At 45.6% G+C, this 25,561-nt stretch overlaps 2 protein-coding genes across 3 annotated transcripts in view; both read right to left on the bottom strand.

Annotated features, from left to right (window-relative positions):
• Positions 1–25,561, bottom strand: part of LOC138788973 (flavin-containing monooxygenase 5-like) — a 60,927-nt gene that overhangs the window by 5,992 nt on the left and 29,374 nt on the right. The window contains exons 1-6 of one of the 2 annotated variants that reach the window (XM_069967427.1): positions 20,283–20,309; positions 17,140–17,277; positions 16,347–16,535; positions 7,244–7,406; positions 6,958–7,100; positions 3,487–3,686 (exon numbers count right to left, since the gene is read on the bottom strand). In XM_069967427.1, the coding sequence (XP_069823528.1) occupies positions 3,487–3,686; positions 6,958–7,100; positions 7,244–7,406; positions 16,347–16,535; positions 17,140–17,274 (830 nt within the window). In that variant the 5' untranslated portion in view covers positions 17,275–17,277; positions 20,283–20,309. Of the gene's footprint in view, positions 1–3,486; positions 3,687–6,957; positions 7,101–7,243; positions 7,407–16,346; positions 16,536–17,139; positions 17,278–20,282; positions 20,310–25,561 lie in introns of those variants that run through there. The other variant, XM_069967426.1, reaches the window with a different exon arrangement.
• The window catches only part of LOC138788972 (flavin-containing monooxygenase 5-like), a 120,088-nt gene that overhangs the window by 92,029 nt on the left and 2,498 nt on the right, over positions 1–25,561 (bottom strand). The gene's annotated exons all lie outside the window — the stretch shown is intronic.

Genomic DNA, 25,561 nt, shown 5'->3' with positions numbered 1-25,561 from the left:
GAGGTTAGTTCCTGGTGGGAAGTGTGGTTTTCTAGTCAGGAGTTAAAGAGAGAAAGACGCACAGAGAGAGTTTTCCAAGTCAGCAAGTAACGTAAGCTAGTATGCAGTGCTAGACCCCTTCAGAGAAAGGACATCCTCTGAGGATGACCTTGTCCATGCTATGGATACATTCCACAAGATAAAGGACAGTATACCCAAGTATGGTACTGACCCAAGCAGGACAGCTACCACTTGCCTACGTATCCTGCTGTAGTGCACGGCTCTTCTGAAAGGTTCCAGGAAGTCTGCTGTACCCAGCACAGTGACCTGGGGCCTCGTACTACCCTTATAGGATGGGTATCCCGACACTGTAGGACATTAGGTGGCCAGAAACATGAGTTTCTTCTCCTCTTTCTTCTCTTAACTACGCTATCCCGGCAGAGTACAGCTACATTAGACAGGGCCCTCAAGATGCCCCTCTACTCTCACTTCTGTTGTTCCAGCTGCTTCTTCCTCTCATCTGCACCTGTATTAACTAAAGCCTTGTTTTGTATTGCACTAAAACTGGTTAAGCTACTGGACTCAAGCTACTGTCAATAATTCTGCACCTACATACCAGGTTACACTTGGGTTATCCAAACCTGCAGAAGCAGTCGGTCGGTAGCCACTCCAGGCTACCGTGACAAGTGACCAAGCCACCTACACCCACCTAGCAGCCACAACAACACCCTATACTGCTTTGCCGCACATTGACTTCATTGACCCCATGACCTGCATTTGATAGCTGGACACAGACCTAGAATGCAAGGAAGTCAGGACTGCAAACACTCTGCAGGTATTGTTATATGCATCGGCCATTACACTACAAGTGATCTCTATACCTTTATATGGAGCACACGGTGTAATGGTAGTATGACCATGAAGAAGATCACCAGGAGTAGTCACACTGCACTGACTCCTGTATATCTCAGGGGCTTTTATTCTTGGAGAAGCAATAAAGATTAAATAATTGGTTACACACTGGTGGAATTGGGAACTTTTGAACTTTTTCTGTCTTGTTCTCACAAAGGAAGAAGGTTGTGCTGAAACAGGGTGATTTATGGTGGAGCTGGATTGTGTATGCACTTATTTTTATGAACTGAAGGCTTTCTGCACACACCCCTTACTTATGATTTTTAATGGGAGGGGGGGGGGGGGTTGATGGGGAGGTGTGGGCACTAGAAGGGGGTCATTTCAGGTTTTGCCTCACGCAACAAAAAATGCAGAATCAGTCCTGTACTCCTATTCTCTGGAATGCTTCCCCTATGCTGCACCTATACTTCGGAATACATCTCTTATGCAGGGCCGTGTTTACCACTAGGCACTCATGGTCTGGTGCCTAGGGCAGCACCTTTCAGGGGGGCAGCACTAGGGAGAAGGGGGAAGGAAACAACTTTTTTTGTTTGTTTTTATTTTTTTAGTCTCCCACCTCCTGTTCAGACTTGCCAGTAAATCTTGTGTCTTTTCGAGGGGTGTGTGTAGGGGGGGTATGGCAGTATTGGTCAGGTCTGGTGTGGCGGTGTTATCTAGTCACAGTATGGTGGTATTGTTCAGGTTTGGTATGGTGGTGTTGTTCAGTCACAGTATGGTGGTATTGGTCGGGTCTGGTGTGGCGGTGGTAAATGTGATGCCTAGACCTATTACCTACCAATCTACCAATCCTTTGGTGAAAATTCCCTCAGACAATATGCAGACGCTCTAATCATTATTTCAATGTGGAAATTTGTTTATGTTTTAAGCCGTTAAAAACCATGAAAACCGCGATTTAGACAATGATTCTCCATGTAGAGAAATGCATGTGGCCAAAACCACGCTCCCCAAGATGGGGCGTCTTCAGGTTTAGTGCCTAGCAGCAGCTGTTAAAGGAGAAGTCCGGCCAAAATTATTTTTTTATATGTTATTACTTATGGAAGGTTATACAATTTTCTAATGTACATTAATTATGGGAAATGCTCATATACTGCTATTTCCCTCAATTTAGTGTATCAGGAAGTGTTAGAATTATTTCTGAAGCAGTGACGTCACAACAAAAGGTGTAATTCCTATGGAGTGTCCAGCAGGGGGCTGCTTTTCATGCCCCCCGCCGCTCCCCCTCCTCCTCCCGGCATCAAACTTACTATCGCGCCGCTTGCTCCCCAAAGTATTCCATAAATGTATTCATGAAGTCACAAAAGTACAGTGCATAACATTACATTACATACACTGTAATTCCTATGGAGTGTCCAGCAGGGGCGCACTATATATAGAAGTCAATGGTACTCATTGACTTCTATATAGAGAGCGCCCCCTGCTGGACACTCCATAGGAATTACACCTTTCGTCGTGACGTCACTGCTTCAGAGATAATTCTAACACTTCCTGATACACTAAATTAAGGGAAATAGCAGTATATGAGCATTTCCCATAATTAATGTACATTAGAAAATTGTATAACTTTCCATAAGTAATAACATATAAAAAAAATAATTTTGCCCGGACTTCTCCTTTAATACGGCCCTGCTCTTATGCTGCACCTTTAATCTGGAATGTTTACCCCATGCTGCCCCTATACTCTAAAATGCTTCTCTCATGCTGCACCTATACTCTGGAATACCTCTCTCATGCTGCCACTATACTCTGGAATGCTCCTCTCATGCTGCACCTATTTTCTGGAATTCTTCTCCCATGCTGCCCCTATACTTTGATATGCTTCTCCCATTGGAAAAGACCACTTGGTCCATCTAGTCTTCCCTTTTATTTTTCCCTTCTTATTATCTAAGATTACCTACCTAATAGGGACATCTACATTATCATGGCTGATAACCTACCTATGAGGGGGCATCTACTAAATGCGGACATTATCTATCTATTATATGGAGATATTACTTGCCAATCGAGTGTTTCTTCCTAATGGTGGAGGGGGGGCGTCTTCCTACTAGGGCCTTCTACCCAATGGAGGGAAATCAACCACCCACCATCACGCAATCCCCCTACCACTGCCTCTCAACCCAATCATACTATGCAGGGTACTATGCATTTTTTGGAGTACTGAGAGTAGGGAAAAGGTTGGGAATGTGCTGAAAAAAGTGCAGAGCGTAAGATGTTTATCTGGCAGATTCTGTGGAGACTAGACATGGTTGGAGGTAGTCTTCAGAACAGAGTTAAATAGAGAAAATACCCTGTTAGTCACTGAATGTAACTGCACTGTAATAACTTATAAAGTCTGCAGGGCTTGTATACAGCTGAGATCACCACTCTAGGGGCATTTTATAGCGGGTATTGTTCTTTTTACAGTGGTGTTGTGCCTACTCTATGCATTACCACTCTCTTACATTCAAAGACCAAGTTGGGGAAGGTAGGACACAACTCTTTGCCCTGCCCCGATCGCTGATGTTATTGAATGTCTGTTCAGTGAGGATGTTGCCATTTGTTGCTCACTATAATATACAAAATAGAGATTGTAATGAAAATCACGGTTATATAATTTACCTGTGTTCAGGTAGAACTCCATAGTTGCCGTGATTAAATCTGTTGTTTGCTGTTTTTTCAGCAATGTGGTTCAGCAAAGATTTTGGCAACATTTTTTGAACTAACTGTAAAAATCGAGAAAGTTTAGCTATGTCTAGTGGATAACCATTGGTAGAGACACGATTTGTGACCCAAGCGCCTCTTCTTGTGCTCAGAAATACCTTAAGAGAAAGAGAATTATCATTTACATTACAGAATGATAAGGCGATATCATTCCAAAAGGGAAGTCATTCAAATTCAGCATGGACCAATCAGGAAGTGAGAATCACAGAGCTGTGCAGGAGGACATTGAAAAAAAACTTTTCTATTCAGCAGTGTGCATAGCCGAGTGTAAGTGCAGGCATATTATAGCAGCAGTGTGTACAGCTGAGTGCTAGTGCAGGCACATTATAGCAGCAGTTTGAATGGCTGAGTGTGAGTGCAGGCAGATTATAGAAGCAGTGTGAATAGCTCAGTGTGAGTGCAGGCACATTATAGCAGGAATGGAGAGGATGGGAAACCTAAGGGCTGACCGAGACACTAGGGAGCATGAAGGAATGAGCAGGGCAGATGTGGGCATTTCTGACATATTTAACATGAAGGGAAGGAGAGAACAGACAGGTAGCAGTGGTAGGCAGGGCCGTCTTACCCATTGGGCATGGTAGGCGGCTGCCCGGGGGCCCTTGCGTCCTAGGGGGCCCCTGCCCGCTGTCACAGCAGGCAGGGGCCCCCTAGGACGCAAGGGTCCCCGGGCAGTCGCCTCCCATGCCCAATGGGTAAGACGACCCTGCGCGCCCCCCCTTCCCCTTCTCTTGCGACCGCAAGCACTTTCTTGCTTGCGGTCGCAAGAGGAGATCCGGCCCCGGCTGATGCGTCGCTCCCCAGGGGATTCTCCGGGAGCGAACGCATCAGGAACCTCAGTGCGCGTCGCTGGGGCTTCCTGTACCGGAAGTCCCGACCCGGGCGCACACTGAGCTTCCGGATGTGTGCGCGGAGAATCCCCCAGGGAGCGACGCATCAGCCGGGGGCAGAAGAGGAGAGGAAGCAGCGACGGGGGAGCGCTGGTAGGTGAGTTGGGTGTTTGGTTTTTTTGCTGCTGTACAGGGGGGAGCCATCTATAAGGGGGAATACAGGGGAGCCATCTATAGGGGGGGGGGATACAGGGGGGAGCCATCTATAGGGGGGATACAGGGGGGAGCATTCTATAGGGGGGATACAGGGGGGAGCCATCTATAGGGGGGATACAGGGGGAGCCATCTATAGGGGGGATACAGGGGGAGCCTTCTATAGGGGGGGATACAGGGGGGAGCCATCTATAGGGGGGGATACAGGGGGGAGCCATCTATATGAGGGGGAAGATACAGGGGGGAGCCATCTATACGAGGGGGGGGATACAGGGGGGAGCCATCTATACGAGGGGGGGATACAGGGGGGAGCCATCTATAGGGGGGGATACAGGGGGTAGCCATCTATAAGAGGGGAATACGGGGGAGCCATCTATACGGGGGGGATACAGGGGGGAGCCATCTATACGAGGGGGGGATACAGGGGGGAGCCATCTATAAGGGGGGAATACGGGGGAGCCATCTATAGGGGGGGATACAGGGGGTAGCCATCTATAAGAGGGGAATACGGGGGAGCCATCTATACGGGGGGGATACAGGGGGGAGCCATCTATACGAGGGGGGGATACAGGGGGTAGCCATCTATAAGGGGGGAATACGGGGGAGCCATCTATACGGGGGGGATACAGGGGGGAGCCATCTATACGGGGGGGATACAGGGGGGAGCCATCTATACGGGGGGGGGGGGGATACAGGGGGGAGCCATCTATAAGGGGGTAATACAGGGGGAGCCATCTATAGGGCGGATGCAGGGGGAAGCCATCTATAAGGGGGTAATACAGGGAGAGCCATCTATAAGGGGGTAATACAGGGGGGAGCCATCTATAAAGGGGTAATACAGGGGGGAGCCATCTATACGGGGGGATACAGGGGGAGCCATCTATAAGGGGGTAATACAGGGGGAGCTATCTATAAGGGGCCAATACAGATGTGCAGTGTGTAGAGAGATGAGGATGGTGACAGAGTGAGGAGCCTAATATGTCTGTCTGGCAGAATTTGTGGATTCGTGGCTCGGAGAAGTTCTCATAACGGCACAGGGCAAATGGAAAAGAAGATGAAAAGGGAAGAACTCCGATCAGAGAAGATGTCCCATGTGAGTCACTTGATGTATCTGCACTGTAATGTATATGGTGTACAGAACCTGTGTAGAGCTGGGTACCTCTATATGACTGGATGAGGTGATAGTGATCTGTGTACAGTGGATTAGTCAGTAGCAGCGGTGGTGTTAGTCAGTATGCGGTGGTAATATTTGTTGCTTGTTATCTGGCATATATATAGAGAAGGGCAAAACAACATGTCTCATATAGACAGAGGAGCAACAACATGACTATTATATTATATATGAACCATGTTGTTTCCCTGTATTCTGTATACAGGGAAACAACATGGTTCTCATATATAATAGTCATGTTGTTGCCCCTCTGTATATATGAGACATGTTGTTTTGCCCTTCTCTATATATAAGCCATGTTGTTTCCCTGTATATTGTATTATACAGTATACATACAGGGAGACAACATGGTTCTCATATATAATAGTCATGTTGTTGCCCCTCTGTATATATGAGATATGTTGCCCTGCAGATTGCTGTTGGAAGTGCTGTCTCCATTGCGTTTTTTGGATACTTTGAAGCCAACCTGGTCTGGTTTGGTGAGGCACGCACGCACGGTTATTTTTTGTTTTTGCGCTGCTGAAAGACTGTGTTGTGAATTAAAGTTTATGTTAACAATAATTTGTATTTTTTATTGTATGTAATTGTACTGGCTAGGGGCGGGGTTGCAAAGATGGGGGGTTTTGATGGCGGCGGCCGCGGGGGGTGGGGCCCAATTCGCACCTCTGCCCAGGGGCCCATAATGCTGTTAAGACGGCCCTGGTGGTAGGTGTGCTGTCAGATTTATGTCAGAATTAACCACAATGTCATCTATGTGAAGGAGCAGCAAAGTGGTAGAAAATGTTTAATGAAGACTATTTAGAAAGTCATTTAGCATTTAAAAGAGATAGAATTTATTTTTGTGTGAACTTTCAGATCAACTGATGCCGAGCACCCCCGTAGCAAGCCAGAGCGGGGAACAGGTGAAGTATAGGCTTCGGCGTCCGGGGGGTTAACGGGGCAGGCTGCAGACATACTGCTGCAAGTTTGTCTGCCCATAGGGTGTACTGGGCAGGGATCCGCTGCGAGTCTCGCTGCGAATTTGCAGCGAGAAACCAGCTGCTGATCCGTTACATGTGAAAGCAGCCTTAAGAGACAAATAAAAAAAAAATTAGTGCAAACATGTTCATAGCCTATTACAAATACTTTTTTTTTTTTTTTACTATACAGAATACATACCTGTTGTGCCGTCCTGCTTAGTTCCACAGCTATGTCTCCTCCAGAGTTCCCAATTCCAATCACCACAATCCTTTTGTCTTTAAAATTATCGGGGACTTTATAATCTCGACTGTGCATGTATTGTCCCTTAAACTTTTCAATTCCTTAAAGGGAATCAACACAAATGTTGTACCACACTAACATACATATATATTGGAATTTATACTGTACCTATTATACAGGGATTCAGAAATAAAGTCCTATTATTCTATAGTATAATATATGTTGTGGTGACAGATACAGTTACCTGGAAAGGAGGACAATGGTAAATTCGGATAAGTATGGTGCCCAGTACAGATCATCACAGCATCAAAGACAGCTACTTCTTGCTTCCCGTCCTTTTCAGTGGTGACAACCCATTGGCCAGTGGTTGGAAAATTTGGGCTTCTCTTTATACTGCACACTGTGGTCTGAAATACAATAACATAGCATTAGTGGATTATATACACAGGTGATAGACCTGAAGTCATAGAACTACTGGAGGATTGAAAAATTTTAAATCTTATCTGTCATTTAAATAGCATGAGATATTGTATTAACCCATTAACCCATTAGTTAACGTCCTGGTGCTGCTAGGGGAGTTCAGAGGGGGGTTGCGCCCGGGACAGCGGCTATTAGCGGGCACGGTCCAACCGCCATGCCCGCTAACTAAGTTTTTAGATGCAGTTTTCAAAGTTTTCATCTAAATACTTTCTCTCCCTCATACCTGGTGGTCTAGTGGGGGGATCAACCCCCCCCCCCCACGCAACGCGATCGCAGGGGGGGGGTGATCCCCGCATCTTCTCCGGGCCGGGGTCTGCGCCACAATGGTGCTGATCCTGGCTCAGCACTCTACTGCTTCCGGCTGCAGGAGCCGAAAGCAATAGAGTGCCTATCTCATTGATCTATGCAGTATATCTATATTATATCTACTATGTATCTCAATGAGAGATCAGAGCAGTCATACTAGAAGTCCCCCAGGTGGAATATCCCTAACCCCAGGGGGAATAACTCTAACTCCAGGGGGAATAACCCTAACCCAGGGGGGCTTCTAGTATGTGTGTAAAGTAAAAAAAAAATGTTTTTTGATTAATACAAAATCCCCTCCCCTAATAAAAGTCAGAATCACCCCCCTTTCACCATTTTATAAATAAAAATAAATAAACAAACATGTTTTGTACCGCCGCGTGTGTAATCGCCTGAACTATTAATTTATCACATTCCTGATCTTGCACGGTAAACGGCAGAAGCGTAAAAAAAATTCCAAAGTAATAAAAAGCAAAAGTCGCATGTGTGTCGCATGGCGCAAAAAATGACCTCACACAGCCCCATAGACCAAAGGATAAAAGCGCTTTAAGGAACATATATTTTTTTAAAAAGGTTTTATTTTTTAAAAGCCATCAGATAAAAGAAAAGTTATACATGTTATATATCGTTGTAATCGTAACAACTTGAGGAACATGTATAACAAGTCAGTTTTTCCCCTGGGCGAACAGCGTAAAACCAAAACTCCCCCAAATAAAGAAATTGCTTTTTTTTTTTTCAATTTCACCACACATATAATTTTTTTCTGGTTTCAATGCATGGCAAAAATTACATCAGCCATTGCACAGTACAATTGGCGCAAAAAATAAGGGCTAATATGGGTCTCTGGGTGGAAAAATGCTCACGTTATGGCCTTATATACACAAGGAGGAAAAAACAAAAGAGCAAAAATGAAAACTGGCTGTGTCCCCTAAGGGTTAAAAGGGAACTCTGGCAAGAAAAACTTTTTCTTTTAAATCAACTGGTGTCAGAAAATTATACACATTTGTAATCTACTTCTAATAAACAAAAATAATAATTCATGTCTTCCAGTACTGCTGTATGCCCTGCAGGAAGTGATGTATTCTTTCCAGTCTGAAATAGTGCTCACTGCTGCCACCTCTGTCCATGTCAGAAATTGTCTATAAAAGGAGAAATTATCTGTGGGGATTTTCTGCTACTATGGACAGAGGTGGCAGCAGAGATCACTGTGTCAGACTGGAGTTCTGCTGCAATCAAGCCTGCCTGACCACGTGTCTACTATTGCACCTCGCCTGCCACCGCTAGCAAGTCAAGCCAGGGATAGTGACCTGGGGGTCACCTGCCGCAAGTCCAGTCCACCTTTTGGTGGGTGCTGGTGAAAAACAGCAGCCGCTTAGTCCCCACTCCCTGGTGCGGCTTACACCATCGCTTTCGCTGGTACAGAAGATCCATGACTTATGCTCAGTAGCGAAATTTGGTGGGGGGCAAGGGGGGCGGTCGCCCCCGGGCCCACTCAGACAGGGGCCCACTGAGGTCTTAGACAGTTAATGCTGTCTGCAAAAGCTATTGCTTTTGCAGACAGCATTAACACGTCAGTAGTGGCCGGAACTGTATGCGCTCGCACTCCTAATGAGCGCATACAGTTCCGACTGGGCCAGGATGTGATTGACACAGCATCAGGAGCCATTGGCTCCTGGCTGTGTCAATCATTCTTGTGGCCGGAGGCAGCGTTATGCCTCCAGCCACAAGAGGCTGCGCTCCGCATCCGCACATGCCCCCCGAACCGCCGAGCCCACCCCCTCCTTTATGCCTCTCTTGCGACCGCAAGCACGGTCTTGCTTGCGGCCGCAAGAGGCAATCTTGCCCCTGTCTGATGCGTCGCTCCCTGGGGGATTCCCAGGGAGCGCACGTATCAGGAACCTTAGTGCGCGTCGCTGGGACTTCCTGTACCGGAAGTCCCGGCCTGGGCGCACACTCAGCTTCCGGATGTGTGCGCTGCCCGGGAATCCCCCAGGGAGGGACGCATCAGCTGGGGGCAGAAGAGAGGACAGCAGCGACGGGGGAGCGCTTGTTAGGTGAGTTGTGTGTTAGTTTTTTTTAATCTGCTGTGCAGGGGGCAAACTATAAGGGGGGATACAGGGGGGAGCCATCTACAAGGGGGGAATACAGGGGAGGGAAGCTATCTATAAGGGGGGATACAGGGGGGGAGCCATCTATAAGGGAGGGATACAGGGGAGGGGAGCCATCTATAAGGGGGGATACAGGGGGGGAGCCATCTATAAGGGAGGGATACAGGGGAGGAGCCATCTATAAGGGAGGGATACAGGGGAGGGGAGCCATCTATAAGGGGGGGGGATACAGGGGAGGAGCCATCTATAAGGGGGGGATACAGGGGGGGAGCCATCTATAAGGGGGAATACAGGGGAGGGAAGCCATCTATAAGGGGGGAATACAGGGGAGGGAAGCCATCTATAAGGGGGGGGATACAGGGGGGGGAGCCATCTATAAGGGGGGAATACAGGAGGAGTCATCTATAAGGGGGGAATACAGGAGGAGCCATCTATAAGGGGGGATACAGGGGAGGGAAGCCATCTATAAGGGGGGGATACAGGGGAGGGGAGCCATCTATAAGGGGGGGGATACAGGGGTAGCCATCTATAAGGGGGCAATACAGGGGGGAGCCATCTATAAGAGTCAGCCTACCCACTAAACAAGGGTGTAAAGGGGCCAATACAGATGTGCAGTGTGTAGAGAGATGAGGATGGTGCCAGAGTGTGGAGCCTAATATGTATGTCTGGCAGATTCTGTGGATTCGTGGCTCGGAGAAGTTCTCATAACGGCCCAGGACAGATGGAGAAGAAGATGAAAAGGAAAGAACTCTGATCAGAGAAGACGTCACCTGTGAGTCACTAAATATATCTGCACTGTAATGTATATGGTGTGTGGAGCCTGTGTAGAGCTGGGGCTACTGCTAAATGACTTGAAGAGGTGATATTGCTCTGTGTACAGTGGATTATTCAGTTGCAGCAGTGGTGTTAGTCAGTATGTGCTGGTATTAGTCGGTATGTGGTGGTATTAGTCGGTATGTGCTGGTATTAGTCGGTATGTGCTGGTATTAGTCGGTATGTGCTGGTATTAGTCGGTATGTGCTGGTATTAGTCGGTATGTGCTGGTATTAGTCAGTAAATAGTGGTGTTATTTGTTACTTGTAATCTGGTACTGTGTTTTATTGGATTTAGTATAGAGGATTTAGTCAGTAACAATATGGTGGTGATGGTAGTGGTTGTGGCGATATTTCCCCCTTGTATACTGGTATTATTGGTAATACCATATATATATACCAGTAGCATGCACTTGGTCGAGGAAGGGGGGCTCCAGGTTGACAGTCTGCAGCCCTCAGGGTATGCTGGGAGTTGTAGTACAGTAGTACAATCCTCCGATAAGTGACGCTGTAGACAGATGTATTGCTGGAACTTCAGGGCTGATGGCTGTCACCCACAGGTTGCAGCCACCAGGAGAATCAAACTGAGGACAAGAGTGGTGCTGTCTGTGGAAGAAGGCAGCTATATTTTTCTAATGTTAAGCTCTTTTACTTTTTTTGTGGCTCTATATTCCAGATGTAGAAGCCTCTTACACGGCTCTGTATCCTTATTCACTATAAGAAATGTAGAAGAATATTCCCTTTATTATTCAAAAAAATCCTTGTCACCTGCTGGGGTTCCCTATGGGTAACGTTGGTTGGGGGCCCACTCAGCCTCACTCGCCCCCCCTAGGCTGAACCCCTAGCTACGCCCCTGCTTATGCTGTTACCATATCTGACACATTACGGCACTTAAACTGTCAGTAGTAGATGGTATTGACTGTTTTGGTGGATGAGTGTTGTAAAATGACGCTTACTTTCAGGAAAGCAGTGGAGTCAGTGGGGCAAAATGAAGTTTTCTCCCTGGACAGCAGTGGACATTGGTGGATCAGCGGTGTACACTTACTTTTTCTCCCAGGACAGCAGTGGACACCTTAGGGGCAATCTATTTTACCCAGAGGGGCCTAGAACAGAGGCCTGGAAGTGGCAGCAGCAGCATTGGCACTTTTTTAGACCCAAAGGGCCCTAGCATCCAGACCTGGAGGTAGTAGCAGCGGCAATAGAACTCTCTTCGACCCGAAGGGGCCAAGGACAGACAGTTGGAGGTGGAGGTAGTTGTATGTTCTCACAATGTGCATGTTGCATCTCATGCATGAATTTCTTTGGGTATTTAAGCTGTCTCCAGCTTGCTTAAACTGGGAAGGGGGAAACCCCAATGGGGTATGGGAGTGTCCTGTTGATAGTAACTTTAGATGTTTCTTATATCACAGTTAGGGTATGTTCCAACTGTGGAAAAGTGATGGAAATTCCGTTGCGGAATCCGCCGCTTGCGGACTGTGGCGGACGCTCGCGTCTCCGCCCGTGTCATAGACTTCATTCTATGCACAGGCAGATTCCTTCATCTGTCCAAAGAATGAACGTGTTCATTCTTTAAACAGACGACAGAATCCGCCCATGCATAGAATGGAGTCTATGACACGGGCGGAGACGCGAGCATCCGCCACAGTCCGCGAGTGGCGAATGCAGTCTCAAGCAGGTAGCACGGCTACTACTGTTGCCCCTCATTTATTGGAGTAAAGCACACGCAGTTTCGCACAAGGAGGTCTTATTGGGGAGGAAAGCTGGTCCTGCCGGAATGCCTCGACCAATCAATGCCCAAAAGCTCATGGTAGTACCAAATTTTTGCTTCACTGTCCACAGGTGGAAAAAATTTGGCCATTTTCCGCAGGTATCGGGGGTCAAGCAGGGTGGCCAGCCAATATTCATCCATCCTTTGGATTGTGTCAATTTGATTGTGGGACCGCAAGCATTTCAGCAGGCATGTTGCCATCTGCAAGAGAGTCACTGACTGTCTCATCTCCCCAGTATTCTCGGAATACCTCCATGGTGTGCTGGGGTCACACTCCTCCACCACCTCTTCCTCCATAACCTCCAGATTTTCTGAGATGCCACCCAGTGTTTTGTGAAAAGGCTGGCCGTATAACTGTTCCTCCTGGGTCTCCTCATTGTCAATGTTTAAAAGCAAAGTCTCCAGGACACGAAGGAAGGGGATGACATAATTCAAGCTGTAGTCATTCTGGCTGATGAAAAGAGTTGCATCCTCAAAGAGTGCAAGCAATTGACAGGCATCACTCATCATCTGCCATTGGGCAACTTGGAAATTGCAGCTTTGCGTGAAGCTGTCTAAATACCTCATGAGGAAGGCTGACACCGGCGTTCTCTGCTTGTACAGCTGGTCTAACGTGGAGAGCTGAGTTCCATCGTGTCGGCACGTCACAGATCAGCTGATGATCTGGCAGACCGCGCTGATGTTGAATCCGGAGGAGGACGTTTTGTGCAGAGTACGAATGGCTGAAATTTGTGCACAGCCTACATGACATCTTTATCAGCTCCTTTAGTCCAGTGAAGGAAAATAGGAAACTTTGGACTATCAGGTTAATGACGTAAGCCATACACACTGCAGAAGTCAGTCCTCCCTGCTGCAGTGCCGACACAATGTTTCGCCCGTTGTCGGTGACTACATTTTCAATCCAAAGTTGGCGAGGGGTAAGCCAGTTAGCGATTTCCTCCCTGATGCAGCCAAGCAGTTACTGCCCTGTGTGGCTGCGTTCACCCATGCAGGACAGCCTTATAGCGATGAGCTTCCCATCGTTGGTAAGACACAGGGACCGGGTGTACTCCTGACTGCTGAGAAGCTGAGGCCACGGTAGTGGAGGAAGAGGCTAAGGATCCTGATGAAAGACCCTTAAAGAGAACCAATCACCTAAAATTCACTATCCCTATTATCAAAGGTCCTCTCTCCCTAAGTCTATCTATGTCTATCTATTATTCTTTACCTAATTCCTCCTCTTCAGTGAAGTAATGCCGGGCGCCGCCATCTTGATGACGTCACGCTGGAACGCACCGCTGGAACGCAATTGACGTCATCAAGATGGCGGCAGCCGGCATTAATGCACTGGAACAAAGGAGCAGGTAAAGGCAGTCTGCATCTTTATGAAGTCTATTTATGAATCTTATACTTTACCTGCTCCTTTGTTCCGGTGCAGTAATGCCGGCCACCCCCATCTTGATGATGTCACGTGCGTTCCAGCGGTGCGTTCCAGCGTGACGTCAACAAGATGGCGGCGGAGCAGGTAAAGTATTAGATACAGACTGCAAAAGCAGTCTGTATCTTCATTTTGTCTATTTATAAAGATACAGACTGCCTTTGCAGTCTGTATCTTTTACTGTACCTGATCCTCTTGTTCGGTGCAGGAAGGCCACCGCTGGAACGCAAGTGACGTAATCAAGATGGCGGCGCCCGGCCTTCCTCCACCGAACAAGAGGATCAGGTAAAGTATAAGATACAGACTGCAAAGGCAGTCTGTATCTTCATTTTGTCTATTTATGAAGACACAGACTGCCTTTGCAGTCTGTATCTTATACTTAACCTGATCCTCTGGTCCGCTGTAGCATGGTCGGGCGCCGCCATCTTGATTTAGTCTCTTGCGTTCCAGCGGTGGAACGCAAGTGACGTCATCAAGATGGCGGTGCCCGGCCTTGCCGCTCTGCATGATGGGAGCTTCCTGTCTCGCGCCGGCTCTTTTAAAAAGAGCCGGCGCGAGACAGGAAAGTAAATATTTTAAAAACGCAACAAAAAAAATAATCAATTATATTTACAAATATTAATAAAATAATTAAATACATCTAATTAGGGGGAAAAAAATTGATTATCATCCATGATTGGTTCTCTTTAAGGCACAGCGGAAGCAAGAGTGGTGTGACCTGGACCAGTTCTTGATGCTGTTGCTGCAACTCCCCTGGAAGGATGTTGATCCAGTGGGCAGTGATGGACATATATTGCCCTTGAGCATAGCTGGAGCTCCACAAGTGAGCGCTGAGGTGCACCTGGTTAAAGACAGAAAATCCCAAAGAGTTGCCCACTTTTTTTCTGTATGTAGCTGTGAAGCACTGGAACAGCATTCTTGGAAAAATAATGCCTTCTCTGTACTTTCCACTTCGGATGGGCACAAGCCATCAGCTCCCTGAACAGTTATGAATCCACTACCTGGAACGGCAGCGACCGCAAGCCAAGCAGTTTTACCAGGTGAGCATTCAGCTTCAGTGCCATGGGGTGGATGTTGGTATTCTGCTGTCTTCGGCCCATGGACTTACTGCCTAAGCAGTGGTGGTGTTAGACCACATGGCCCAATTGAGGAGACAGAAGTGGATGGTACAGAGCAAGAGCTGAGGTGATGACGTTCCAGGTGCTTTCTCATTGCTGTGGTACCAAGGTTTTCACTTGAACCACGACTTACTTTCTGTTTACAGAATGGGCACACTGGTTAACTGTCATTGTTGCCACTATCAGATAAAAACTGTCAAACTTTAGAACGGTATTGTCGGCTATTACTGCCTGGGGGTACGCCTTGCCTGACTGATAGTCCGCCGACTGGCTGAGGGTGTACACCCACCCCTTTTGCCTCATGGAGGTCCACCTCTTTCTTGATGCTGGCTTGCTGGCACAACCACGCCTTCCGACCCGATGATGATTCTGCCTGTGGAACCAGGCCCCAATAACAGTCTGCGACATCATCATCTTTGTGATCTGGGATAAAGGTTTCCTCCCCAATGCTGTCATCCTTTGGGGTTTCAATGGCTGGAATCTCAACACTGCCTTCCAAACGCTGAATCTTTGGACAATCCTCTTCCTCATCTGAAAACAGTGGTTGAGATTCCAAAGGTAGCAATAGGCTTGACAGAAGATGGCGGACCAATGGTGCTTCAAATGGGGCCGAGGAGAGAGACTGCCCTTGCCATGTAACGGTTGTGTCTGATGATCCCATCGATACTTGGCTCCGAGTATGGCTACTGCCTGGTGTGGAGCTCAAACTCTGGAGGAGCCTATCCACGGCTGCAGGCTGGCTGGTCAAAACTTGACCACTGGCTTGTATTGGTAGCTGCGCCCTGCTGCCACACCTGTTGCTATTAGCACCACCACAACCACTTCTGCAACTTCTCCCAGTCTGACTGCCACTTCTGCTGCTGCCACTGGCCATACAATGGAAAGGACCAGACTTTTGCTGCTTAGACATGATGTTCTTAATACTAATATCCTTGACAGAAAATCGAAGTAATAAGCCACATGCACTGTGGGTTAACTTAACACTAGATGGCCAGAAGAGACTTTATTGGTTGGCACTTAGGACCGTGGCACAATTTACACAATCAGAAAATGAACGTAATAAGCCACGTGCCACGTGCCACATGCCTCTGTGGGTTAGCTTCAACCTGGATGGACAGAAGGGACTTTATTGGTTCATATGACACTTGACAGTGACGCAATTTATCCAAAAAATTTATTATCTCTAATTTATTAGAACAGACATTGTCGTAATCGTTACCATGTACACACATCTCACACATTACACTGCTGCCATGTAATAGAAATGCTCCATGATATCACATAGGAACTCCGGCTCATTGTCACCATACAGGTGTAACCCGATCTACCTGATTATCATACCTTTAGCTGGATGTGATCGAGAAGGTTGAAGCGCTCGGCGTACATGCGGAAGTACTCCATTATTTTGAAGTTGTTCATGAAGTTTGGAAAATGTTCAGGAATTGGGAAATCACTAAAGCACATCATCTCCTTAGAGGTGTTAATGATCACCGACTTATAGATGCTGGCGCGGTCATCCTCAGAGTGTTCCTATCAAGTAACAAATAACAATATAATATAATATGACAACAATTTAATAGGCTAAATAGAATTGGTCAGTGTCTCGTATGGTGCAACCTTGTAAAACAAGTCTTGTTACGGTTATTTCATGTGGAGTTTACTGGACATCCATCGTTATTGAGAGATTTACTAAGGATAAACACTGAGACAAAGTGTAAAGATAGGTTTAGTGTTCCGTTCTATGCAAGTACTCATATAAGATATAAACAGGATATATATTCAATTTAAAGGGCTTGTTCTATGAAGATGACTTTTAAAAAATGATGGGTGATGTTATGATTAGAGATGATCGAACAGCGGAAAATTTTAGGTTCTATAGAACTCAAACCTTGTCGAACCGCCTGGAATTCCGGGATACAGCCTATTACATAAGATTTTCTGCTGTTCGATCATCTCTAGTTGTGATCAGTCACACGCTCCCCCTGCAGCCATTACAGAGCAGCTCTCCATTGTGGCACACGGTGGTGTTGGGGAGGGTCCTCAGGGGAGGGGCCTTTTTCTATGACATTATATGCCCTAAAGTAGTCACGGTGAGTCTACCCTTTCAATGGTTAATTGCCAATGTGATTTTCACCTTGTATCGCCACAGTCCTCCGATATCGTCACTCTTTTCGAAGCAAGTGGGTTTAAGTCCTTCATCGACACAAGACTTTATGGCGGCCAAGCCACTGGCTCCGGCCCCAATCACAGCGACAGTCTTCACCCTCATTACCTATATGACAAACAGATCAGAAAGTGATCAGTCACTTCATATGGTTACAGTTTTTTACATTCAGTTAATAAATATTTTTCCAACAACAACTTCCTCTTAGGGTACCTTTCATGATGTATGCCAACCCGATCAGTGTGCTGCTGGGAGTATCCATAGATATGACCATTGCGAGTTAGTACTGTACAAGAGCCTCATTCTCTACCAATAGAGCTTGTGCACAGAACCGATCTGGCGTGGTTGTATCCATGGATACCCAAACTGCCAGTGGCAGAATGGGCTTAACATCCATCGGGATCAGAGTACATCATGACGGCTACACTTTAAATTGTCATTACTTGCTCAATGGGTACAATGCATTTTAAAAGTCTTCAGATACTTTCACTACCTTTACATTTTAAGGGGTAGTCCGACCAGGACCCCTTTTTCAGGAAGCCTGAAAAAGAGGTGGGTGAAAAAAATTACCTCCCTGGCTCCAGCACTACCGATCGCATTCTGCAGACTCCTCAAGGTTCTCCAAAGGTTCTCCTCCCCCCATGGGTTTAGAGCTGCTTCTTAGTAAGAGTCTCTCTCATAGAAGAAATCTCTGTCCTAAGTCTTTGGTCCCTGACAAGGGTTCTGGCCCCTGGGCCTGGCCCAGTTATACCTGCAGCAGGAACTATAGAGCTTGCTTGTCCTTCCTCCCATAAACCAATCAAAGACCCTCCCACCAGTAACTAACTAGGATTATATAGGGGTGACCGGGTCTAACCTCCTATTGGTGGGGCCATGTAAGAGAAAGGAAAGAGAAGTGTAGTTGGCTGTGAACTGTCTGAGGTACCTGCATCTGTGATTGGTTGAAACAATGAACATACAGTACAGGAGTTCACACTTGCCCTTCAATTGTGCTCTGACAAACAGGTAAGGGAGAGTGAGACACCCAGTGGTGAAAGTGCTAAAGGCAGCTTTATCCCCCTGTTTGACTTAGTGGACTACATGTACCAGTAAAACTACATTATTTTTCCCAAGGAAAAAAGGATCAGGTGTGCAGAGAGTGTCCATGCCTGACACTTCACTTCTCTTCCCTGCCCTAATGGGAGAGTCGGGAGGCCCCCATACACATTAGTTGGCCCAGATTAATCTAATCTGTATGGCCAGCTTTAGTCTGTATTACACCTACCTAAACTTAAATCCTCTATATACACTTGCAAGTGTAAGTAATGTTCATTGCATAATATAAAGCAATCTAGACCAAACATCTCATCTCGCACAAGTTATAAGAACAGGATAATCGAAATCTTAGTTCTAAACAGTGGAAGACATCTCAAGAATTGTTTATAAGGTTCTTTATAGATTGGGTTTTCATGAACAAATAGCTGCACAAAAGCCTCTGATCACAATGAGCGATGCCAAATCCCGTCTGGAGCGGTGATTAATCACACTATACTACCTGCCAGCCGAGCAGATGATCCCGGCGGCTGCCAGCTGTGTAGTCCGGGGGAGGAGGAATACAGTCCTGCTTGTTTTTCATGCTTTGAGCAGGTAGTTATAAGACTCAATACAGAGACATTGCTGGGTGTTCCAGGCCGTCATGACTTTGTTCTATTGTTTTCCAGGATGGTTTATTTTTCTCTAATTTTGGCTGCCCTCTCTTTTCTTTTCGGATCACATAATAATTATATGAAAAAGTATAAGACGTCCAGCATTGGAGTCGGACAGTCTTCTTTATAGCAACCATGTGATGAACAGTGAAAGGCAAGATTTAGACCCTGACATGTGGTTGTTTCTTAGATAACGTTATAGTCATGGATTGGTTTACATAATAAAATAAGACCTAGCTTTATTTTGTAGGCTTTTTGGAGTAGGTTTATAATATAATCCCTACTCCAAATATAAGGCCTAGTTACAGTCAGCTGATCAGATTCCTGACACTGGGTGCCGAGCATCAGCCAATCAGTGCCAGACTTGTTATGCTCCGCCCCATCTGATCAACAAAAGCTGCAGGAGAGGGAGAAGGGGGTAAGGTGATGCACAGTAGGGGACAATGAATATGGGGGGACAGAGTGTACATGGGTCAACAACAAAGAGGGAAAGAGGGTATAAAGTATGGGGGGGCTACCTGCAGAGGGGGGGATGTATACAGTAAGGGGGGACAACTGCAGAGGGGGGACTTACAGTATAGGACAGTGGGACAAACAGTATGATGGCTGACTGCTGAGTCCAGTTACAGTGTTGGGGCATACTGTGTTGTTCTGAAAACAAGACCTACCTCGAAAATAAGCCATAGTACTTTTTTTTATAGAGAAAAATATAAAACCTCTTTCTTATTTTAAGAGAAACACAGTGGGTCCAAAGGTAAATTCTGGTACATTCTGTTCCTCTCACAAGCAGGGAACATCCTGTTGGAATAAAGGGGTATAAGGTATTGGCACAACAATCTTTTTTTTTTGTAGCTACCTGTCGGAATAAATCAGGTAGGCCACAATAAGTTACTGATAGCTAAAACGGACGGAGTGTCACATAGGGTGGTGCTGCTGTCCGTCAACAAGCCAACAACAAAGCAGAGGAAGTTGTTTTTGAGCAATCTATGCATTTGGGTTCGGTCTTGTTTTTAACATTTTTGTTCTCTGTTTTTAGCCATTTTTGACCTCAGCAAAAGCTAGACCCCCCAAAAAGACATTTTTAAGGAGACCCAAAAAACATCCCAAATTATGTGGCAACTATGTTACATGAACAGCTGAAAAAGCACACCTGTTCCTTATCTTGTGGTTGTAACATTTATAGGCATAAAATGTATATGTTTACAGCTAGAGACAAGCGAAGCAGGCAAAAATTTGTTTTGTGAGGTTTACAAATTTTGATAATATTGATTTCGATAATATTCACAAATCGAATGCAAACAGATCTTATTACAATAGCCAAACTAGCAGCTACAATAGTAGGACTTACAGAGTAGCCATTTTTTCAGATGTTGTTGTTAGAGAGTTAAAAATTGGAAAATGAGAACTTTAAAAAAAAATGTCAATTACCAGTCAATCATTCAACTTCCTCCATGGAAAGCAGTGGACCTTGGTGAATCAGCGGCATAAAATATATAAACTTTCTAATTAACCATTCAACACGTCCATATCCTTTCACCTCCTTTGGCACCCTTTGTATCGTATTAGTTTAAGTGGCACCAATATAAGTTCCAGTTTAATTTCGATTTCAATTTATTACATTTAGATTTTAATGTAGATGTAGAGTGACCCAGGGTGAGTAACAGTTCAACTGCCGGGCCATCATCCTTAACAGCCTTCAGGAACAACTCAGGGGTCGTGGTAGTGGTGAATCCAACAGGCTTGGATGAAGGTTGCAGCTCCCAGTAAGACCCAGTGGTCAGGTGAATATTAGCCAGGCTGTTATTGTGGAAAAGATCCCCTCAAATTCCAGCTCCACGGCAAACAGTAGTCAATCCCAGAGCCAGCACTCAAGGGTCCTCAAGTAGTAGTGCCAACACCAATCTATGCCAAGGGCAGGACGTTTCCTCTATTCTGTCACAGCAGTAAGTCGGCTTTGAAGAACTATCAGCAAGAGAGCATCTGTCAAGATTAGCGCTCCCCCCGGAGTATCAGCCGCTCTACCCTAACGTTGGTTTAAAGGCCACACAGCAGTCAGGAGAGCAAGGGAGGGCCAGCCAACGCCAAAAATACAGGATCGTACCTCATGCCACTGGAAGAAGAAAGGTTTGCAGAGGATAACTTTGTTCCAGACTACAATGATGATTTTGCAGATCCTACATGAAATCTTGGCCCCCAAATGTCATTATCTTCAAGGGATGAAGATGGATTTGTTCCACCGAGATGGATCAGGTCCCGTCCATAGCTTGTGGTTCCCGAGGCAAAATGGGGAGGGGTAAAGCATCAGCTAGTCAACAGTGTGGTTAACAGTGAATAGTGTGGTAGCTTTTCCATGTTAGTGGCATAAAAAAAATTATGCTTTCTGTAGCATCCGTGATCATAAAGTGTGTCGGGTTTGTGTTTAAATCCCAGTACAACTTGTATGCGGCAGCACCTGGAATGGCACCCCGACTGCCTGTAAGAAAGAACCGGGACCCCCACTCCAATTCTTGCCTGTAACCACCAACAGCTGCAGCTACCATGGCACAGCTCCATCTCTGCAAGTCAGGGGTCAGCAGCCTCACTTGGAAGAAGGAAGTCAACAACATCTACCTCTGCTTCCTCTGTGGGGACCAGTGGGCAAACACTAACGGTCATCCCAATAAACCAGCATTATATCAGCACCCACCCTATGGCAAACATGCTAAATGGACTACTGGCTAAGTTTATTGGCCTGTATTTCTAAATATGACCATGTCCCTGTAGTCTCTCTCATTGCAGGTAGTACAGTCCAAGCCACTGAGGGAACTGTTGGCTTGTGCCCAAACAAGACGGAGAGTGGCAAGTCACCATTTTTTGGCAATAAGGCAATTCCCGCTCTGCACAGCTACCTGGAAAAGAAGTTTGGCAACTCCTTGCATCTCTGTGTCTCTAATCTGGTGCACCTCGGCACGGACATTTGGAGTTCTAATTACGGACAATGGTGGTATATGTGCATCACTGCTCATTGGACAAACACTATTCTGGCCTCCTAGGCTAATTTGGGGCCATTATTCCGACACATCATCATCTTCCTCCATCACCTCGTCCTGTCATCACAACGTAACACACCCTATCCTCCCTATGGTGTAACGACACTGCCAAGCCCACCGCTGTCAGGCTGTCCCATACTTCAGCCTGGCTGAATTGAGCGGGAATTCAGTAATGTTATAGGTCTGTGATCCTATAACTTATCCAAGTAATTCTGAGATTGTTTTCACGTGAAATATTGTACTCTTCCATATTTAAAAATTTTATATTTCAATTTAAATTCAAGTTGAATTATCATTTTTAAACTCAGTTTTTAAGTCATTTTTTTATTCGATGTTTTTTAAGTCAATTTTTTTAATTAAATGTTTTACTAAAATTTTTTTCATTCAAATTTTTTATGTTCAATTTTTTTTTCAATTGTTTCCACAGTAGTATCGTTCAGTTCCTGAGATAGGAAATACTTTCACAGCACCCACTGATTGATAATACATTTTTTGACAATACCCAGTAATTTTTTTTTAATTTAATGTTTTTAAAATATTTTTTTTAAGTATTTTTCTATTTAATTCCTTTTTTTAGATTCAATTTTTATTTATTGAAAATGTTCTTTTTTTTAAGTTGTCTCCACAGAAGTGTCGCTCAGTTCCTGAGATAGGAAATAGGAAATGTTTTCATAGCACTCACTGATTAATAATACATTTTTTGACAATACCCAGTCAATTTTTTTTCTCAAAATTTAATTTTTAAGTCTTTTTTTATATTCCATTTTTTAAAATTCAATTATAATTTTTTTTAGTTATTTTAAGTTTTAGGGGGAGTTATTCAGCTAAACATTGTATATTTTTGGTCCATTTTAAGGCTCAAAGAATGCCAAAAAAAAGCATAATGTGCACAGTCTCTGTCTACTGTACTGCAACTATTAGATGTCTACTTAGAACTGTAACCATCATCTGGATTAGTAGTGATTTAAAAAAATAATTGACGTTACTCACCAAATTAACATCCTGAGTGTTTATTTCATTAGAAGGGATAACTAAGGGGAAAAAAAAGAATAATTGTGCTGATCTAGTGCTAAACCAGCCTGGAGGTCATGCGTGTGGCTGCAATGTTGACCGAGCGGCTGATTCTTGAGATCTTTGTTCTTCTATTCAGTGATAATTAATGGTAAATGTTTATTATAGCATTTCTGGAAATTTAGCTTTAAGGGATTTTTTTTAATTAGCAGTTCTGAGCTTGTTCACGGGAAAACTTAGTGCCCCTACTAACAATATTATAATTATACGGTATATGTGCAACAGATGCTATAGCCTGTGGTGAAAGTCACCGTATGTTCCTGCTACCTGCACATTTGGGGCTCAGCCGATGGAGGAACATGATGGTACAAACACGACTGATTTAATTTTTTTATATATATATAATATATATAATTTATTTTATATAATTTGTATAATGTCCATTTAGAAAAGGGCCAATGTAATGGGGTACCGGCAGGGAAATGACTATTTGTAAGCCTTAGTATTTCTTGAAGGTTGTTCTTTCTTAATTTAGTTTGATTGTTCAATATTTTATATACAATTCTGAGCGGGAAAATACATTTTAGAAGCAAACTTAATAGCGGCAACCCCCAAAATTAAATAAATAAATAGAAATGTGGCTATTAAAGTCAGTACCTGTAGAGTAGAGGCGAGGAGCCTGAAGTTGTCCAGTTGTTGCATAAATACAATTCCCAATATGTCTTGAAATTGAAGGCTTGTTAAACGATTATCAGGCCGTTTAATAGGCCCAGTAAACAGATCGGCGCTCATTTACAGTTGTTATCGGGGCCCTATCAGCCCGTCTAATAGTACCCTTAGTTTTCCTCCTATGGGACAGTGCGGTAATATGTGACTACTGCTTAGTAGAGATGTGTGAACCTCGAGCATGCTTAGGTCAGTCTGAACCTGAGTGCTTGGCATTTGATTACCGGTGGCTGAATAAGTTGGATGCAGCTCTAGAGAGTCATGGAAAACATGGATACAGCTTATGGCCTATGGCTGTATCCAAGTTTTCCAGGAAGTCTTAGGGCTGCATCCAACTTTCTCAGCCACTGATAACCAAATGCCGAGCACTCAGGTTGAGATGGACCTAAGCATGCTCGAGGTTCACACAGCTCTACTGCTTAAAATAAGTGTCTACAGAGTCTTAGGTAGTCCAAGACACCCCCTGACTCACTACTGGCAGGGCCGGCTCCAGGTTTTTGTGGGCCCTTGGGCGAGAGAGCCTCAGCAGGCCCCTTTGTATAGCACACCTACCAAATAAAGTTTGACAAAATACCGAAAAAAAACGTAATCCAGTAGCTCACAGGTGACGTCTTCTTTGATCTGAGGCGATCGCTCTCCGTTTCCTCTCCATCTCGCCCAGACCTCCATGATGATATCTTCAAGCTACAATTCATCTCTTCGGGACCTGTCAGACAAACATGTTAGGCTCCGCACTTTTCCAGCAACTTCCTTCCCTTTTTCCCACCCATAGACTCCCATACAGTAGTAACTCCACTGTTTGGCGTCATGTAAAGTAAGGAGGTTTGTGGGTCCCGTGCTGTGCCCCCCATATAGTAATAATGCCCTCTGTCCCCATAGTAATGCCCCCTGCTCTGTCCCCATAGTAATGCCCCCTGCCCTGCCCCATAGAAATGCCCCCTGCTCTGCCCCATAGTAATGCCCCCTGCTCTGCCCCCATAGAAATGCCCCCTGATCTCCCTCAGCACAAGAAAATAAAAAAATAAAATCATACTCACTAACCCGGACGGGGACGGGTCCTCTTCTCCCTTGTGTGCACCTTGTGGATCCACCAGCAGGCGTGATGATGTCATCGCTCTGCGCCTGTTGGTGAGATTGGTGGACTAGAATGGAGGTGCTAGAAGGAGGTCGTCCCCCTGGAGTCTGTATTCTAGCTTCTTCACCATAGAGCAGGCTAGAATGGAGTTACAATAAGAGACATTACATGAGGTATACCAGGGGGAACTACAACTCCCAGCGTGTCCAGCCTGTTATTATGGGATATCAAAGGACATTACAGGAGGAGATTTAAGAGGAGTACTACAACTCCCAGCATGGACAGTCTGTTATTATGGGAGATCAGAGGACATTACAGAAGGAGATATACGAGAAGGACTAAAACTCACAGCATACAGAGGGAAGGTATTAGTGAGCCCCGCCTCCTCATGTCACATGACAATGATCACAGGTCCTTCATCCATATGCAGCCTCTCCCGTTCTCAGCCCCGCCCCCTTATGACGTCACCACAGGTCCTTCCCCAGTGCAGCAAACACGGCAGGTCCTTCCCCAGCCCCTCCAGCCCTCCCCCAGGGGTCGGTGATGCGGCGGGCGTCTGTCTCACTGCTTGGGCAAGTGTCAGGGGCCCCTTGGGCGGCCGTGGGCCCCGACACTTGCCCGAGTATGCCAGGTGCTGATGCCGACCTGACTACTGGTTCAGGCTGCACCTTTGTCCTGCCCTTTGATTCTCCGATTGGTTTCTGTGTATAACACAAGTCTAGCCCAAGCTCAATACATGACAGAAGTTAAAAAAGTCCAGACTATTACTTCATCAGTGAGAAGATGAATATCAGGAAACTGCTGCACATGAAATGAGCTATAGAAAGAGATTCTAGTGTAGCTTTAAAATATATATACATAACCTT

This window comes from Dendropsophus ebraccatus, chromosome 4, assembly GCF_027789765.1.
Source record: "Dendropsophus ebraccatus isolate aDenEbr1 chromosome 4, aDenEbr1.pat, whole genome shotgun sequence".
Lineage (NCBI taxonomy): Eukaryota > Metazoa > Chordata > Amphibia > Anura > Hylidae > Dendropsophus > Dendropsophus ebraccatus.
This window is presented reverse-complemented; position numbering and strand designations above follow the sequence as displayed.